General features: G+C 36.9%; 1 protein-coding gene and 2 long non-coding RNA genes across 4 annotated transcripts; all 3 read left to right on the forward strand.

Moving 5' to 3' along the window:
• The first annotated feature begins 3,322 nt into the window (after positions 1 to 3,322).
• On the forward strand, positions 3,323 to 5,903 carry LOC105955053 (uncharacterized). Of its 2 annotated transcripts, none has more exons than XR_001172587.2 (2): positions 3,323 to 3,925; positions 5,327 to 5,903. It is a non-coding gene; the product is annotated as an uncharacterized LOC105955053 (long non-coding RNA). The 2 variants fall into 2 exon arrangements; XR_001172586.2 differs by having other exon boundaries at positions 5,332 to 5,903.
• A 1,104-nt stretch (positions 5,904 to 7,007) lies between these two features.
• Positions 7,008 to 8,699, forward strand: LOC148772416 (uncharacterized). Its single transcript, XR_016030106.1, has 3 exons — positions 7,008 to 7,192; positions 7,824 to 7,978; positions 8,473 to 8,699. It is a non-coding gene; the product is annotated as an uncharacterized LOC148772416 (long non-coding RNA).
• Positions 8,700 to 17,874: 9,175 nt separating this feature from the next.
• On the forward strand, positions 17,875 to 18,975 carry LOC105969465 (mitogen-activated protein kinase kinase kinase 20). The gene has a single exon (XM_012994216.2). The coding sequence runs from the start codon at positions 17,918 to 17,920 to the stop codon at positions 18,893 to 18,895; it is 978 nt and encodes a 325-aa protein (XP_012849670.2). The 5' UTR covers positions 17,875 to 17,917; the 3' UTR covers positions 18,896 to 18,975.
• Positions 18,976 to 20,861: the final 1,886 nt, after the last annotated feature.

Genomic DNA, 20,861 nt, shown 5'->3' on the forward strand with positions numbered 1-20,861 from the left:
GTTGAGAATTTCCGAATTTCACCGATCTGATCCGAAAATATCCGAATTTATAATTGATTTATCATTCCATTTTTTTTTTAATGAAATGGAATCCGAATTGTACATAAAATTCCCGAAATTCCGATTTTCGATCTGATTTTAGTTTCGAATATGCCACTTTTTCCAAAATTAAATGTATAATAGTATATACAAAAGATATAATTACCCGAAGGCCCATTTAACTAAAATCAAGTAGCCCTTTCTGTGTGATGTTCTTTTTCCTAGATAAAATTACCCCAGGCCCATTTTTTAGTATTACTTACATTGAACGTCGATGTGTAGTAAGTATTTTATAATGTTAGGTGTAACATTTTTTGTGTTCATATTTCGTACAAAGTTAGATGCTTCACCTGGTTATTTACACTTGGTAAGTGTTAATCTTAGATAGATTGAATAACTTCCAACTAAGCACACATACATATGAGTGTGTAAGATTATGTAAGCCGATCTACGATCAACAATCACTTGGTGTAAATGACCAGCAGTAGCATCTAATTTTTCCTTTTTGGTACTTTTATGTTAAAGTAGAGCCGGTGTCCGTAAAATCAAATAGGGCTGGGACTGGGTTGAGTCGGTCGATTACCAGCTTAAAAGCCGACCCATCCGACAAATCAATTTTGCTCAAATTTGAAAATCGTTGCCGACCCAACCTTTGTGGGTCGGTTGATGGTTGGCAACCGAATATTTGGTTCCGGAATGGGTCGGTTGTGTTGAATTTCGGGCACGTGTACGCAGCGGAAAACAAAAATTTTATGCGATTTAAACAACTTTAAAACACATAAACACATGCCCGATAATTATAACAATTAATTGCGTACCTTTGCGCTTCCAGCGAAAATTAAAACGACATACATGCTCAATTATTTAACCGAATTTAAATCATTTAGCATGCTCGCGTTTAAATCAAATAACATGCTCGTAACATATAAATCAATTTCATGTATTCACATAAAATCATATAAGAACGAACATACATATTTAATTTAAACGTATACGAATCAAAAACAATGAATCGTGAGTTTACCTCTTGAAGCGTGAGGTAGGCGCACTAAGCAAGACGAGATTGCTACGGAAACCAATCCGTACAATCCGGGGCAGCAGCGATGGAGCGGCAGCAGCGGTGTTACGGCCACGGCGGCGCGTGTAACTCACGCGCGGTCTTCGGGCGGCGCGTGGGGTTGCGTGTCGCTTCGGCTCGTGTGCTGCTCCTCGATTCTTTGATCTTCGATATTCCTCCTCTCGGATTTCACCTCGTATACTTCGATCTACTAAACACGTGGCACTAGACACGTAATAGTTAGAAATAACAGAAGAAAAGAAAGAGGGAAAAGAATACCGAAGGTGATCGGCCAATGAATGGCCGATTACGGCAAAGCGGCGAGGCGACGGCGGTGGTGCCCGTGGGAGAGGGTGGCCGAGAGAGAGAGAGTGACGGCTAGGGTTAGGGTTTTGTGTTGTGTTTGTGCAAGACCTATAAATCTTGTATTTATAGTGCCTTGCATAAAACCCTAGCGGGCTTAAGTTGGACCGGGCCTAACAGCTTAAGTTCGCTAGTACTTTTACTTGCTCGTCTCTCTCAATTAAATGACCGAAAAATTGCAACGATTACATTTTCGGAATCATTATAAAGTCCTCGTCATTACGAGTGCCAATTCTCAATTTCCAACTTTCCAAAAGTGGAAACCCTAGATCAGTGCACTTTCTAAATTTGGAAACTTCCCGATTTAGAAAGTCCACTACAATGTTCGCCTATTCTTTTCCTTTTCTTATTCTCATTCGTAATTCCAAATTACGAATGTTGGACCCAATCGTATTGACTTCCAATCATGCAAAGATAAACTATTTTATCTCTGACCGTTTATTCAAAGATCTCATGTGCACGAGCAGTGTGACCCTCGATGGTTCAGGTGTAAGCTAGCCGTGGGCCCACAACTCTTTGTGGTCAAAACTCGTCCCTTAGAGTTACGATTAAGATGAAACTCGTTTCACCTTAATCACCCAACGAATCAAGATTGACGTCTAGCAACTACGTGTCATGATTCCCTATATACAAATGAAGTGCCTGCAAGAACCTTCAGATATAGTTAACGTACAGTACGGTCCTTTCGATACATATGTCCCGATTGAACTAGAGGCATTGGTTCGTCGAGACCTCTTTATATGTTCAATGACGGTGCGATCGTTCTAAGTGTTGTAATCGTTATGTGCATGACTTAGAGAATCGAATTCTCTAATCATCACTTAGTCAGCTCTGGCCAGAGACTTAGAATGATTACAAACTTTCAGAACACACAGGACATCCAAGACTATTCTAGCGATCGAATCCCCGACTACAATGCACAGACCTCCCACTAGATTTCGGACTGCACGAACACTGGCCCTTGGGATGGTCCTCAGTGGAACTCAGGGACAGGTCACGATACAGCTGGTCCTCTAGTGAAGTCACGGTGATGTCTAGGTCATAAGGACTAATGGTGTACAACTATACCATAGATATCTCTACTCGATTATTGGGAACCACTTAGAGATTTCTAGGGTGAGGGAGTTCAGTGAACTCGTCAACTTACGAGCACCCACTTATGCATGCCGATATCACAATACCGTTTACTGATGAGATGCAGTACACATACACTAAGTGCTAGTCTCTTAATGGGAAAGGCCGATATCCTCATTGGTGGCGTAACCCTTCGACTAGGAACACGTTTAACAGTTATAATACTTAAGTAATTATCTCACGATCCTAACGATCAATTACTAGTACTTGTAATAACTGTAAGGACTATATCTATGCTTGTGACAAAGGGACAAAGATATAGACACTACAAAAAAAGTGCTTTTAAATAACGAAACTGTAACGCCCCGCATTTTCATAAGCATATTATATGAAATTATATTGAGTAAATCGATGATTTCCATTTCATGAATTATCTAGTGGATGTTTATTGCATCCTAACTGCTTATGTGATCTATAATATTTTATTTAATGTGATCGACTCGATTTGGTTAGATAATTGAGTAACTCTATCTATGTGATTAAATGAATTATGTGCTTTAAACGAATAATTAATCTATGCTAATATTGATATTAAATTTAGATTATAGTGATTTGTTTCTCATGTACATGCTTAATTATAATTTATATGGTCTCATGAAAATTATGATATGATAATTAATCTATGCAATGTATCTTTAATTGTTTTACGATTTATGGTTTAATGAATGTAGATACATATATGTGAATGTTGTGCTACGTGAGTTATGATGTAGTAATTAATCTATGCAATTCATCCCTAAATGTTTTATGATTTAACGAGTATAGATATATCTGTTTGAGCTGTGTATATATATACCATGTGTGTGCCTTATGTGTGTAGTGTGTGTATGTGCCGTATATGTGCTGTACTATATATGCGTATTAAGTTGCCATGTACTAAAGGATTAAGGAAATCATTGAGTAGCAAATATTTGATTAATTGCTATTAAGACCCCAATGGTTTTAGATATTGCATTACAGTCCTTGGGAAATTTCCTCCTAATTTCCTAGTATAAGCCAAGGAAGATTCCTCCTCTTTCCTTCTCAATTTACCTACGGCGGTTCCTTCTTCTTCTTAAAGAAGAAACGAGGATTTTGGTCTGGACTCTTCTTCCTCTCATTCCACGGCAGCTTCACCCGAAGACTCAATGAAACTCATCAAAATTTCCCCTTCTTCTCTGGGGGGGGGTTTGACATCTAATTAATGGTATTGATTTCCCTATAAAATTCCCCAAAACCATCAAGAGGATCGGACAGGGGATAGCTCCAAGTTCAGCCCCAAAAGCCTTCAGCCAAAGCTCCGAGAATCCTTCGGTTTCCTCTTCTTCCTTGTATTCGATTTTCTTCAAAGAGGTAAGGACTTTTGGTCCTTCTACTGAATTAATGATAATGATAAGATGATGTTTATGTGATTTAATTGATTAATATGCTTAGGAATCGGATTTAGGGATCTAGGTCATGAAACATAGATTTCAATGAACCCTAATTCGATTTCCAGATTCGTAGCCTCAGATTCCAGTGCATGTTTCATCGATGATTTATTTTCTGAAAATTATGAAATTTATTGTTCGTATAGATATTTCTGTTAGCTTCGTTTTCATATACGGTATGCGTAATTTGGAATTATATTGATCAAGTTATGAATCGTTTTCTAAAACTGCACGATTACTGAGTCATCTATGATTTATGTGTTAAATTATATTTTATCTTATTCCGATTCATGCGATTCTAACTGGATATGATTATAGACTTACAAATCTGATTCTCAGAGGAGTTTCATGGCGTTTGGTGGAAAGAATGATTTAATTGGTATTTTTAAAGTTGAATGCTCAGTTCTGAAATTCTGCTGGTGTTAATGTACTAAATGAATTATTTCTCTCCCATGGATAAGTATTTTACTGAACTGTTTTAACATGGTATAAATCATATACATGTGGAGGTTTTGTGGAAATTTCATAATGCTTGTATGTACGGTTTAAGAGATATGAATTTCCAAAGTTGAAGTGCCGAATCTGCCAGATTTCCTTGTAATTCTTTGAAATAGAAAATGTGGATTTGGATTTCATATATTATATGCGTACGTGCTATTATGATTATCGTATGCTTATATGTTAACATAAATGTATAACCTAGAAAATGCATGAATTGCATTTAAGATAATCACGTTGGTATGTTATAATTATGAAAGTGGTTATATGAAATAATATGATAATCCCCTTCTCTTGTATGTGATACCTCTTGTATGTGGTACGTGTACGTTGCATAATATATGTGAATTAGAAGAATGTTTATTTATGCAATTTGAATTGATTATGTGAGTTATTTGAAGAAGAAACTCTAAGGGAGAAAATGGTTTGAATATGTTTGTTAGCTATTTGGTTGTGTTATATGGTTACGTGTTTTATGCTAAGTGCAAGTTCGATCTAACATGCTTATATTATTGGAGTCCAATGATGTGTCATTTATGGTACTGCATGGTCAAGTGTAGGAAAGTCAGAATCGTAATATGGTTATCGGTCGAGTAGACACGGGAATACGAGGGGCCAGTATTCCAACTACGGTACTATAGACTAGAGTGGGTAGCTCCCCTCAAAACAGGCTCAGAATATCGACGTCTATTACCGATAACCATGTTATGAATCTGCTAGGGATACCGTCACATTATAGTAATTGTATTGACATAAGTATGATTATGTTTATTTATACGTTTTGAATTGTTTATATGATTTGTCATTTATGATATTGCATGGTAAGTATAGGAAGTCAGAATCTTAAATGGCTATCGGTCGAGTAGACACGGAAATACGGAGGGGCCGGTATTCCAACTACGGTACTATAGACTATAGAGTGGATAGCTTCCATTAATAAACGGGCTCAGAATATCGACGTCTATTACCGATAACCATGTTATGAATCTGATAGGTATCCCGTCATATTGCATTTATGCGTTATATATGTTAATACAGACTATAGGGACTTGATGTCTATATGTACTACAACTAATTGGTCGATGCATCCCCATGTTAATACAACATTTTGTTTATGTGAGTACACCTTGTGAGTATACGTTAAGCAGGGGAAACTCGTCGCCCATGTCAAGGTTGAGGTTCTCGAAGCGGTTATGGAAACTGGTGGAGCGGAGTTCGAGGAATCACGAGCTTTTATACCAACCGACTATTTTCAAAGATTATATCAGTCACTTTCTCTTTAAGTGTTTTAATTTGAGAAGTTTTTATAATGTACTCTCCTTAGGAATCTAGTCTATTAAACCGGGGTGTATGTAAAATAAAGTTATTTTGTGTTCCGCTGTATTACAAGTATTGCTTTAAAACCCCGTCAATGTTGAAGTAGCACTCTTTATGAAAATTATATCTTTCAAATGTGGGTTATGTTTTGAAGAAAGAAAAATGCTTTGACGATTTCCAAACTTATTTTCTAAAGGATCAAATAGGATCCGAAGGTTTTAATAAAGTCCATTTTTCTAAAAACTATTCTTAATTATATAAACGACATGGAGGGTGTTACAGAAACAATGGTAACAATTGTAAAATTTGTCACAATAAGTAGCATATGGTAACGACTTATAAATTTTGTCACGAATAAGTCATTGTTTTGTAACAGTACTATAAAATCGTTACCAAAAGAAGAATTTCGTTACCAAAAACCCAGTATTTGGCGACAACCTAATAAATTGTTACAAAAACTTTATTTTTGTTACGAAAGAATATTTTCTAGTGACAAAGGTAAACAATCGTTACAAATGTGATAATATTGTCATAAAAACTTGTTATTTTTTGTGACAAATTTGAATCTATTACAATAACTTAATGGAATTGCCTTAAATAGTTATTAATTATTCAAATATACAAATACATTTTAGAATGTTGTTAATTTTTAGAAGGTTACAAATCAATTGACTTAATTTTGTTACAAAATGTTTTTTTTTACAATTTTGTTAATTTTTATGATGATCAATTAATTGTTAATAAAAATAATTCTACTAGAAACATATTTATTTTTATTATGTTATCATATGTAATTAACTATCATCAACACCAATTTATTTGTTATTACAAAATATATGAACAACATAAAAAATATATTTGAAGCATATTTGTTATTATTAATTATTAGTCTAAATTATTTTTATAGTTGAACTTTTCAATTTTAAACATCAATTTTCATATCACCTAGCAAAATTTTTAATATCAAATATTGATTTTGAAGATTACCAAAATTCATTTTATCAATTGATATTGCAATAGAAATAATAGTAGTAGAGACACTTTAAGTTGTAAAAGACCAAAAAATTAATATATTCTAAAAGAATAATTTTTTGACTAAATATAATTAATCTATTATAGAAATGGGCCAAATGGGCCAAATTGCCCAAAATATATTGCACAAGCAGCGGCAGCTTGTGAAAACATAAGGACAAAATGCGCTAGGGCTTTTAGATCTGACTCCGTATGGGTAGTACTCAGATTCCTTCAAGCTTTTCACTTGAAGACAAGCAGCTTTTCACGGCGACGGCGATGGAGACAAGCGGTTTCTTCACGGCGACGGCGATGGAGATAAGCAACTTCAAGAAGGCGAGGAAGACGACAGTATACGATTAAGGTAAAGCTTTAATTTTTAATTTTACCTATTTCAAGTTTGAGGTTTCGATTTACGGCGACGACGACGAGACTATAGGTGATTTTTACTTCTGTTTTGTTCGATTTCAATCTCCCAATCTTGAATAAAATTTTGATTGGATTTAAGGTGTTCCATTTGTTCCATATTGTTGTTAAAATATTCTCTTGTTGTACACGAAATATGCACAAATACCGGCATTATGTACACGAAATATGCATAAATACGGGCATTAGGTTTTTATTTTTTATTTTTTATTTTTTTTTTTAGGATGGGATTGAAATTTATTTCCATGTTATTCTGTATTATGTAGATGAAGTTGAGTTGGTGAATAAGGTTTTATGTTCATGAGAGATAGTGATAGTGTTATTTTGATTGATGAGTTATGAGATTTCCAGCATGAATGAATGTAGACAATTTGTCTAGGACTTTTTTACAAAACACGGGAAAATTTGCGGAATAAGAATTTCAAGAGCTTGAGCTTACCTCATGGTGGGAAATCAGTAGGAAATTTCCAGTGATATGGTTATTTGAAATATCGTGACAGTTATGTCTCATTCTTGTATTCATATGATTCCATTTACCATGCCAATGAATGCTATTAATACTTGTGCAGCTGGCTGAGTTGTTGCTTTAGGCCTTGGTGAAGATGGATTTTGGGCGAAGTAGCAACAACAACGGCGATTGGGCAGAGCTGGAGTGGCGATTGGGCAAAGCTGCAACGGCGATTGGACAAAGCCGGAATGGCAATTGGCAAAGCTAAAATTTAAGGTAGAACTAGTAAAAAATGCTTTTGGTATATTAGTTTTGGATCATCTTCTCTATTTAATCACTTGTACATATTACTCAAAAGATTAACCTATATATTACTTCGTATATGGTGAATTTGCAATGCTTGAAAAAACTATAACACTAGTTTAAGAATTTCTCAATAATACTCGTATGTAGTTGATATAGGTGTCTGTTGCTTACAAAGCCTTATAACTAGTATATAACATCAAATGCTAACAACATTGGTAGCAAAATGAATGTTGTCTAAACTTTAGATGCTAAGTTGAATGTTGTCTAGGCTAGCTAGCTATTACTTGAAATTGTTATTGCTTCTTTACTGCTTGCTTAAATCTCATCCTCTGAATTCTTATCAGTGCTTTTAAAAATATTTGTTCTATTCTCATGATATTAGTTCTTAATTTCCATGTATGTCCTTATCTAATGTGTATCATTAAAATTAATCTTGTAAAGTCGAATTGTACTTGTGTCTGCAGGTTTTTGGAATAGATACAATGGTGGATATTGCAACATGATGTTGCAGAAAATTGCTTTTGTTTTGATCAATATATTGTGCTTTTAAAAAAAACAATAAAACATGATGTATTTTATATTTTAAGCTTGTATAAGAATGTAATTATCCATAATTAAGATACAAGTTTCTTTTTGTAATAAAGAATATTATCTCTTGTTTTGATTGTGATTATAAAGTGTTACCAAGTAATCTTCAGCTCCTATTACAAGATTTCATTGTGTTGCAGTTTATGCCTTTTGATGTATATTCATTTTGAATTTAAATTTATTATGAAGGATTTATGGTCATATTTATATAGTATTTGTGAGAATTATATAGGTAGCAAAAATATATATTTTTTTTAATAAATTATGAGAATTTGTGAGGAAACAAATTGTCACATAAGGTATTTGTAACGAATATTATTATTACAAATATATATAAAATATTTCTCCAAATTTGACTATTGGTAACGAATTTATTTCTTGTAACGACACCAAACAATTTTAGTGAGGATAATATTGTTACCATAAATTGTGATATTGTAACAAACAATATGTCGTTACCAATACATTTGTAACGAATATAGAATATTTGTCACCTAAACTTCTAGCGTCGAGCTTTACAGGACAAACAAAAGGTAACAAATCTTCTGTTTCAATAAGTTTTAGCGGCAAATTAGGCACTTATTGTGACAATTTTTCTCCTTGCTAAAAGTGTCTTTTTTTGTAGTGAGAATGCCAATGTGTTTTATCATTAATACGAATAAAGGTTCGTTTATTACAATAATAAATACGAAAGACCACAGCCACATGCTGGCTTGTTGGTCACCTACTCTAATAATCTCCCACTTGACCTAAAGCCAACTACTCATGAATCGCAATCCCATCGACTCTCGATGTTTCTCATGGACCGATCTCGGTAAAGGCTTCGTGAAGGGGTCTGCACCGTTCTCTTCCGAGGTGACTCATTCCACTTTAACTTCACCTCTATCAATGATCTCTCGGATCACATGATACCTCCTCAGAATATGCTTCGACTTCTGATGAGATCGCGGCTCCTTAGCTTGCGCCACGGCTCCAGTGTTATCACAGTACAACGGTACTGGATCACTAGCATTAGGAATGACACCCAACTCTTGGATGAACTTCCTTATCCAAGTCCCTTCTTTTGCAGCTTCGGACGCTGCAATGTATTCCGCTTCGGTAGTGGAATCGGCCGTCGTGCTTTGCTTGGAACTCTTCCAACACACGGCACGACCATTAAGCGTGAATATAAATCCCGAATTCGACTTTGAGTCGTCCACATCCGATTGAAAACTAGAGTCGGTAAAACCCTCTAATTTCAATTCGGTACCCCCATAGACCAAAATTATATCCTTAGTCCTTCGTAAGTACTTGAGGATATCTTTCACGGCTTTCCAATGAGCCGGGCCGGGGTTAGACTGATATCTGCTTGTGACACTCACAGCATACGCAATATCGGGTCTCGTACACAGCATGCCATACATTATGCTTCATATGGCAGAAGCATAAGGCGTCATTTTCATCTCCTCGATTTCACTAGGTGTTTGAGGACACATAGATTTCGAGAGACGAACCCCATGGGACATTGGCAAGAATCCTTTCTTCGATTCTTCCATGCTAAACCGTTTCATAACGGTGTCTATGTACAGGCTTTGGGATAATCCAAGCATCTTTCTTGCTCTATCTCTATAGATGCGTATTCCTAATACATAAGATGCTTCTCCCAAATCCTTCATTGAGAAACGTGTGGACAACCATGCTTTCGTTTGTTGCAACATTCCTACGTCATTCCCAATGAGTAGAATGTCATCAACGTAAAGCACTAAAAATATCACTGCCCTCCCACTAACCTTCTTGTATACACAAGGTTCCTCCGGATTCTTCTCAAAATCAAACTCTTTGATAGTTGAGTCGAACCTAATGTTCCAACTACGGGATGCTTGTTTCAATCCATAAATGGATCGCTGGAGCTTGCAAACCTTTTGCTCACTTCCAGAAGATATGAAGCCTTCCGGCTGCGCCATGTAAATTTCTTCCTCAATGTCTCCATTAAGGAAGGCGGTCTTCACATCCATTTGCCATATCTCGTAGTCGTACCACGCAGCCATGGCCAGCAAAATCCTAATGGACTTCAGCATCGCGACTGGCGAAAAAGTTTCCTCATAGTCAACACCTTGCCTTTGAGTGTATCCTTTTGCTACCAATCTAGCTTTATAGGTCAATACCTTTCCATCCACTCCAATTTTCTTCTTATAGATCCACTTGCAGCCTATAGGAACAATTCCCTTAGGTGGATCTACCAAGGTCCACACCTTGTTGGAGTACATGGAGTCCATTTTGGATTTCATGGCAGTTAGCCAATGTCCCATGTCCGCATCCGATACGGCCTCATTGTATGTTCTTGGATCTTGTCCAAGATCAACATGATCTTCATCATTCTCGAGGAGAAATAACCTATCCGGCATTTTCCGAACTCTTTCGGATCTACGTACCGCAGGTTCAGGAGGTATATTAGTGGTTTGTTGTATTGGTTCGATTACTTGTTCTTGCGCTTGAACTTCACTTTGTGGTTCTTGAACTACTTCAAGTTCTATCATGCTGCATTTTCTATACGATAGAAACTCCCTTTCCAAAAAGGTGGCATTTCTCGAAACAAACATTTTTGCTTCCTTGACATAGTAGAACTCGTATCCCATTGAGTCTTCGGGATACCCCACAAAATAGCACAAGTCGGATTTATTATCCAACTTGTCTCCCACTAATCGCTTCACATAAGCGGGACAACCCCATATCCTTATATGTTTGTAGTTGGGTTTCCGGGAATGCCAAAGTTCATAAGGTGTGGATTTAACTGCTTTGGTGTTAACTCTATTCAGCAAATACGCGGCAGTGCGAAGTGCATGACCCCACAAGTATGCCGGTAAGTTCGTGAACCCCATCATTGATCGAACCATATCCAATAAAGTTCGATTCCGACGTTCGGATAATCCATTAAGTTGAGGAGTTCCAGGTGGAGTCCATTGAGATTGTATTCCATTCTCTTTTAGATAGTCAATGAACTCGATGCTCAAGTATTATCCACCACGATCGGATCGCAGCTTCTTAATACTTCGTCCGAGTTGCTTTTCTACTTCGTGTCTAAAATCTTTGAAGTTTTCAAATGTTTCAGACTTGTACTTCATCAAGTACACATACCCATACCTAGAGTAATCGTCGGTAAAGGTAGCGAAGTAGTTGTATCCACCCTTCGCACTAACACTTAGTGGACCACATACGTCTGTATGGATCAAATCCAAAAGACCCTCGGCTCGTTCCATTTTCCCTTTGTGGGGTGACTTGGTCATTTTCCCTTTAAGGCAGGATTCATAAGTTCGTAATGATTTCACGTCCTCTAAAGAGAACAATCTTTAACTAACAAAATCGTTCATCCTTCTTAAAGAGACATGACCTAATCTAGCGTGCCAAAGTTGTGCGGGGTTTTGATCTATCTCCTTACGTTTTGCTGATATAACATTAATGGGTATTTCATTTGGATTTAGTTCATACAAGTTGTTTAATAGTCGTCCTTTGCAAATTAAATTCTCATTCTTTTGTATAATGCAAATCGAATTTCCAAAAACAAAAGTAAAACCTTCAATATCTAATACATGAATATAAATAAGGTTTCTAATGAGGGACGGAACAAATAAACAATCGTTCAAAACAATAGGAAAACTAGAATCCAAAACATTCAAGTAAATCGTGCCAATGGCTTCAGCAGCAACTCTTGCTCCATTCCCCATCCTTAGGTAGGTCTCACCCGCTCTAAGCTTTCGACTTCTTGTAATTAGCTGCAAATCATTGCACAAATGTGAGCCACAGCCCGTATCCAATACCCAAGAAGAAGAATTGACAGACAAATTTACGTCAATGAAATACGTACCCTTTTCAGAACTTTTCTGCTTTAGGTAAGCCTTGCAGTTACGGCGCCAATGTCCTTTCTTTCCACAATGATGGCAAGCATCATCAACTTGCTTGCTGACCTTTTCCTTGGGGCCCCCACTACCTTCACCCACTTCGAACTTGCTGTTTGGGAAGGGAACTCTTTCCTTTCTCTTCTTTTGGGAAGAACTCTTCTTTCCAGAAGTAGCAGCAATGAGAACAGACTTCTCTTTCTTAATGGTGGACTCGAAACTGACCAACATGTTCATTAACTCATCCAAGGAGGATCTAGTTTGTTCATGTTGAAGTTCACTATGAACGATTCATATGAACTAGGAAGACACAACATGATCAAATCCAAAGAGAGCTCGGCCGGGAGGGTGACATCGAGATTCACTAGCTTTTCAAGGAGAGTGATCATTTTGAGACAGTGCTCATGGACCGAAGTCCCTTCGCGCAGTCTCGCCGTGATCAACTCTTTTGTAGCAGCGTACCTCGATGCCCTAATATTCTCACTATACATGCTATCGAGATGAGCCTTTATATCGAAAGCATGCATGTGAGACTCATATTTCCTCGCAAGCGCGGGCTCCATGGCGGCTATCATATAGCACCTAGCATGTGTGTCATCTTTCTTCCATGCTTCATAAGTTTCCTTTTCAGCATCAGTCGCTGTGGCAGGTATAGTGGCGGGAAGTCTCTCGTTCAAAACATAGAGACGCCCCTCAACGGTTAGCACAAGCTTAAGACTACGCAACCAATCTAGGTAATTAGGGCCATTGAGTTTGTTGTCGAGGATTGACATTATGGGATTCTTAGACATGATTATCTGAGAGGTATAGAGAAGAGGATTATTAGAGATTCGCGTTAAATGATTGTTACAATTAAATGTTTGGTCTTATGTTATTTAATTGTTCTCCCACTAATTTTATCGAATTCCACTTCCCTCTAGTAGACAAACGAGAAAACTGATTTTTCTTAACGGGCTTTAGGCCCAATAGACAAATATAACCCGTAGTTAATCTAGCCCGATTATATTTGCCCAAAGGTAGATCACAATCAATCATATCCACAATATGACCCTAAATTAATTTTCCTCACACTTGATAATGACCTAAGTTAATCTCGCGAATATCAAAATCGTCATGTGTCAAGTCTAACCTACCAATCAAAGATGCTCATAGAACTTGATTATGCCAAACTAATGCAGTCCCTAGTTAATCTAGCCGACCACGTTAATCCAACATAACCCTTTTCTATGGCTACCTTTATCGCTATGTCAATTGAATTACAGCTTACTCTACCATAGCACTCCCCGCTAACACGGCTTACTGCACTACAGTGAAGGGCTACACATAATCCAACCGTTGGCAGAAGGAAAGAAATAACTCAACAGATTGGGTTTTTCTTTATAGCTTGAAATGATTCTTAATTAGATTAAGAATGAGGGATTTTTATTAAAAGTTTTATCTCATCAGAAGGTTCGGATAAGTCTATGTGATTCCTACATCTATGTTCTCTAAAGGTATATGGAAACGCATATTGTCCTAAGAGGAACATACGACCTAACTACATAATTAATTACATTAATTAATTATCGGGTTTTTCAAAATAATTATAGAACCTCAACTAGCATAAATCATTCATATAATGTTGAGGCACTACTAATTAAGTTGAACTTATAATCAATATTATATATGTGTTCTATTAATTGAAATCAATTTAACAATTTAAATTAATTTAATTAATCTAACACCCATTTACTAAAATAGATGATTGTTGACTCGATTATCTAATTGGGATTAATTGAAAATAATTTTCCAAAAATTAAAATCAATTTGTTTTAAGTTGAATTTTAGAAATCTGGAATTTTTTTTTTTTATTTATTTTCAGCGAACCGGTTCGGACCGAAACGGTCTGGTTATGCCCGGTCCAGTTGACCCAAATCAGTGGGCCGGGTCAGTCGGACCGAGAACCGGTCTGACCGACCCGAATCCACTTGGATTCGGTCAATTGGATCGCACACAACCATCGAACCGGCCGTTTCGACCGGTTCGATCCGAACAATTAAAAATCGATGTTTTAAAAACAATTTCAGATCCGATTTTCCAATTTTAAACAATTTTAAAGCTGGAAAAATTCTAAACAATATTTCAAAAATATTTTAAACTTACGAAAACTCCCAATTACATAATACAACAATCACTGCTTTAATAAATCGAACATGCATAAAATCATAGCATATTATAACGAACGCAATTAATTGCGCAACGAGCTCTGATACCACTGTTGGGTTTCGGGCACGTGTACGCAGCGGAAAACAAAAATTTTATGCGATTTAAACAACTTTAAAACACATAAACACATGCCCGATAATTATAACAATTAATTGCGTACCTTTGCGCTTCCAGCGAAAATTAAAACGACATACATGCTCAATTATTTAACCGAATTTAAATCATTTAGCATGCTCGCGTTTAAATCAAATAACATGCTTGTAACATATAAATCAATTTCATGTATTCACATAAAATCATACAAGAACGAACATACATATTTAATTTAAACGTATACGAATCAAAAACAATGAATCGTGAGTTTACCTCTTGAAGCGTGAGGTAGGCGCACTAAGCAAGACGAGATTGCTACGGAAACCAATCCGTACAATCCGGGGCAGCAGCGGTGTTACGGCCACGGCGGCGCGTGTAACTCACGCGCGGTCTTCGGGCGGCGCGTGGGGTTGCGTGCGGCTCCGGCTCGTGTGCTGCTCCTCGATTCTTCGATCTTCGATATTCCTCCTCTCGGATTTCACCTCGTATACTTCGATCTACTAAACACGTAGCACTAGACATGTAATAGTTAGAAATAACGGAAGAAAAGAAAGAGGGAAAAGAATACCGAAGGTGATCGGCCAATGAATGGCCGATTCCGGCAAAGCGGCGACGGCGACGGCGGTGGTGCCCGTGGGAGAGGGTGGCCGAGAGAGAGAGAGAGTGACAGCTAGGGTTAGGGTTTCGTGTTGTGTTTGTGCAAGACCTATAAATCTTGTATTTATAGTGCCTTGCATAAAACCCTAGCGGGCTTAAGTTGGACCGGGCCCAACAGCTTAAGTTCGCTAGTACTTTTACTTGCTCGTCTCTCTCAATTCAATGGCCGAAAAATTGCAACGATTACATTTTCGGAATCATTATAAAGTCCTCGTCATTACGAGTGCCAATTCTCAATTTCCAACTTTCCAAAAGTGGAAACCCTAGTTCAGTGCAAACTTCCCGATTTAGAAAGTCCACTACAATGTTCGCCTATTCTTTTCCTTTTCTTATTCTCATTCATAATTCCAAATTACGAATGTTGGACCCAATCGTATTGACTTCCAATCATGCAAAGATAAACTATTTTATCTCTGACCGTTTATTCAAAGATCTCATGTGCACGAGCAGTGTGACCCTCGATGGTTCAGGTGTAAGCTAGCCGTGGGCCTACAACTCTTTGTGGTCAAAACTCATCCCTTAGAGTTACGATTAAGATGAAACTCGTTTCACCTTAATCACCCAACGAATCAAGATTGGCGTCTAGCAACTACGTGTCATGATTCCCTATATACAAATGAAGTGCCTGCAAGAACCTTCAGATATAGTTAACGTACAGTACGGTCCCTTCGATACATATGTCCCGATTGAACTAGAGGCATTGGTTCGTCGAGACCTCTTTATATGTTCAATGACGGTGCGATCGTTCTAAGTGTTGTAATCGTTATGTGCATGACTTAGAGAATCGAATTCTCTAATCATCACTTAGTCAGCTCTGGCCAGAGACTTAGAATGATTACAAACTTCCAGAACACACAGGACATCCAAGACTATTCTAGCGATCGAATCCCCGACTACAATGCACAGACCTCCCACTAGATTTCGGACTGCACGAACACTGGCCCTTGGGATGGTCCTCGGTGGAACTCAGGGACAGGTCACGATACAGCTGGTCCTCTAGTGAAGTCACGGTGATGTCTAGGTCATAAGGACTAATGGTGTACAACTATACCATAGATATCTCTACTCGATTATTGGGAACCACTTAGAGATTTCTAGGGTGAGGGAGTTCAGTGAACTCGTCAACTTACGAGCACCCACTTATGCATGCCGATATCACAATACCGTTTACTGATGAGATGCAGTACACATACACTAAGTGCTAGTCTGTTAATGGGAAAGGCCGATATCCTCATTGGTGGCGTAACCCTTCGACTAGGAACACGTTTAACAGTTATAATACTTACGTAAATATCTCACGATCCTAACGATCAATTACTAGTACTTGTAATAACTGTAAGGACTATATCTATGCTTGTGACAAAGGGACAAAGATATAGAATGCCAATGTGTTTTTTCATTAATACGAATAAATGTTCGTTTATTACAATAATAAATACGAAAGACCACAGCCATGTTGGCTTGTTGGTCACCTACTCTAACAGGTTGATGGTTTATACCCGCCACCTAGTTTACTTGAAACAAATCAAATTTTGGAGTAAAAATATCCACATTTTGCGTAATGCCACGGTGCAATCATCATTTATCAGTTTAAAATAATTAATAACAATTTAATGAAAAATATAATTAGAAAATTCAAAGTAATTTCAAACATGCACAAGAGATTAAATGGAGTTTTGTGGGCTTTTTGTTTAAGCTTGGGCATAAAAAAACTAGTCGAAGATATAGGTCAATTTTTTTCCTTTATTGATTGTTTTAAAATTTAAAATACTAATTATTTTGATAATTTCAATAACCACTTAAAAAAACACAGCTTTTATTTTATATTTTTAATAAAAAATTAATAGTATAGCTGGATAACCGATAATTATCGGTCAACCAACTTTTGATAATATTAGAAACCACCAACCGATCCATTATAGATAGGTTGGTTGAAATTTTCGACCCGATCCAATGGGTCAGTTAAAAATTGATTATCCGCCTAAAAATATGGTCGGTAATGGGTCGGTTGGTGGATAAAAACGAACACAGTCCCAGCCCTAAAATCAAACGAGGTAGCGATCTAAGTGTAAAAATATGAAAATACAGGGATCGGGGTGAAATATTTAAAAATTTCAATAGACACTCACTTCTTTCTAGAAATGTAAGCCAATCCACCATCTATATATTTTCTTAGAAAATAAATATTATTTTTTTCTCAAAGTTTTAGGGTTTTTCCTTTTTCTCATTTGTGTAAGATCGATATAAATCTTTAAAGCTGATCAAAACTTTAATTAATAGTCAATTTAGATGTTTGAAGCAAATCAGGTTTTATTTATGTATGGAAAATTGTAAACATAATTTTGTTGTATCCTTATCCTATACAATTACTTCTTTAATCTACCGTGCATTATATATATCACCACCATGCAACATTATTCTCAAAATATATATATCAAAACACAAAACAAGAGAAAAAGAGAGGGAGAGAGAGAAAGAAAAAGAGGAGAGAGAGATGGAGTTCTGGACGAGGGGAGAGAAATTGGGAGAAGGTTCGTTTGGGTTTGTATCCATCGCCAGAAGCACCAGCCGCCACCAACAAGCCAGCGGCCTTCCGGCGTTGATGGCAGTAAAATCAGCGAAAGAATCAGATTCGAAATCTCTGTCAAAGGAGAAGGATCTGCTCGACAAATTCAATGGATGCGCGTCAATTCTGCGCTGCTTTCGTGAAGATTACACCACCGAGAATGGCCAACAACTCTACAATATTCTGCTGGAGTACGCATCTGGTGGCTGCCTGATCGACCGTATCACCACCGCTAAAGTAGGAGAAAGAAAAGCCCTGCCAGAGAAGATGGTCAGCCGCTACACAAAGTCAATTCTCACCGCACTGTGTCACATCCACAAACTCGGGTACGTCCACTGCGATGTAAAGCCACACAACATCCTTCTTTTCAAACAAACCAATGAAGATGGAGATTATTGGGAAGTAGAAGCAAAGCTTGCAGATTTTGGCAGCTGTGTGAGATTCGCCGACGAGGGCAACAACGGTGATTTCAGGGGGACCGTATTGTACGCGGCGCCGGAGTCAATATCTAGGCAAATATACGTGCCGGAGTCGGATGTGTGGTCGTTGGGGTGCACGGTTCTACATATGTTGACCGGGAATTCGCCTTGGACTTTCGACAAACACGTGACGGCTAAAGATGTTATGTTCAAGATTGGTTGCAGCGATGCTATTCCGGAGATTCCGGCTACCAAGAAGATTTCGAAAGATGCTCAAGATTTTCTCAAGAGGTGCTTCGTTAAGGATCCGACTGCCAGGTGGACAGCCGACATGCTTCTGAATCATCCCTACATCAAAAACCACAACCGCCACCACCGCCGCCACCACCACCACGGCCACTTGTCGTCAAGATTTTCGCACGGGATTCATTCATTAGTGCCTCATTGTTTTCACGTACCAAAAAGTGCTACTGTCCATGCATGTTGATATATGGTCTTGAAATTCTAATTTGTAAATAAACTCATATGTTCTTCTTTACATAATACATACATGAATTATTTTATTTTTAAGAGATTGATGATGAGAAGATTCTACACGGATTTTGAACTTTTTATAGTTAAAAAATTAGTAAAGAAAAAAATAAAATATAATTAAAAAATAATTACAAAATGCCATTAAGTATTCGTAGGGTTACCCTAACCTTTCTTTCTTTTATACATAAAAAGCATCATTCTTCTCCCTTATATGGTACTATTGTTTTTTCCAATTGTTTCGGATAGTATATCCAATAATGAAGAATCAGCAGTTTACCTGTGGTTCATCTTTTGATTTATCGGCACATAGATGAGATCATTCGTTCTTCCCAACTCGTCCGGTTTTGATAATTTTTCCGGTATATATACTTATAATCTTTATTGGGTCTTTTTTCTTTCTATTTTTTTTTAATTTGGATATAAAAAAATTATTGTATGATTTTGACACAAGATTTTCAAGATTGTGAATGCAGCAATCTCGCGGGTTAAAAAATGTTAATAAACGAGTACGACGAAAATTTTGGATTCAAGAGAGTGTTTGAAATCACTTATCCAATCTTGATGTGGTACTAAGGCAAACAGAGGGATTTTCTGTGTAAATAATTAGAGGTGTGGATACAAGTATGAATGTTATATTTCTTATATTTATATTAATTCAATCACTAAGTTTATGTTATATATACTATTAATTTTTTTTTTATATTTATATTTTTTAAAATCGAAAGAAGTTGCAGCTGCGGATCTAAGAACAAGCAAAACAGCTTTGTGCTGTGACTCAATGCCAATTCAGAACCAAAAGAGACTTCTAATTATATTATGTTTGATGTTTTTTATACAAAAAAAAATAATCTTATTTAATTTATGTTTTATAATATTTTTATTTATTTCAATCAAGATGGTAAATTTTATTTGTTAACACAAAAATAATGTACATTTTGAATCGTAAAAATTCGATATAATTATGTAAAATTAAATAAATGGCTTTTCTAAGATTAAATCGGAAAATTGGAAAAATTGAAACGAACCGCTGAATAAAAATCCTAAATTGCAAGATGGTTTTTTTTTTTTTTTTTTTTATTATTTTTTTTTAACGAGCAAACAATAAATTTTATTAAGCAAGATGATGCAATAACCGATGGGAAGACAACACCATCACCACCTATACGTGACCGAAAACAAAAGCAAGAGGTAACTCATTTCCGGTACAGCCCGTAACCTAACAAATTAGTAACTCTTAATTAACTTAAACTCGAAAAATTCAGAAAACAAAAACCAAACCGCATATCCGAATCTAATTAAGGCTAAGTAAGAATACTACTGCTACTTGAACCAGCAGCTGCTCTATCGTCAAGTATGTTCGGATCATTCTTTCGAAAGTTGATAACGAAACGGGGTCCGTTTTCGTTTTCATGTTCATTGTTGATGACTCGATAACCCCAGACTTCGACCCAATCGCCTTTCTTGGCGTTGTGCTGAGCGATGAGTTTATTCCATTGTTTGTTAATAGCTGTTTTGTTCAAGCTTGCCCATAATTTGTAACACAGCTTATAAAGCTTGCCGTTTTGATCGAGCCCGGTTAACTCTAACCCTCGTGGTTTCTCTTCTTGATCTCGGGGAGTTAATACATCTTTCCTTTCTTCCTCTGTCAGAAACTCCAACATCTTTTCTTCTCTGTTCACCATCAGCCTATTCAGACCTGGATTTATGTCGGATTCTTCCAGTTTCTTGCGGTACAAGAAAACGGGTCGTCGGGTATTACTACTACTACTACTTGACCCGTTTTTGTTTTCGTTCTCGTTTTCGTTTTCGTTCTCGTTTTCGTTGTCGTTTTCGTTTTCGTTTTCGTTTTTGTTTTTGTTTTGGGAGTTGTTGATTATTTCCATTAACCCTTGATACCGAACTCGGCTTGTTGTCGACGC

The sequence above is a fragment of the Erythranthe guttata genome, chromosome 2 (assembly GCF_056151865.1).
Source record: "Erythranthe guttata isolate IM_541 chromosome 2, IM_541, whole genome shotgun sequence".
Taxonomy (NCBI): Eukaryota; Viridiplantae; Streptophyta; class Magnoliopsida; order Lamiales; family Phrymaceae; genus Erythranthe; species Erythranthe guttata.

Bases quoted from the DNA above. Each gene is read 5' to 3' on its own strand.
- LOC105969465 (XM_012994216.2), top strand. From the start codon at position 17,918: ATGGAGTTCTGGACGAGGGGAGAGAAATTGGGAGAAGGTTCGTTTGGG.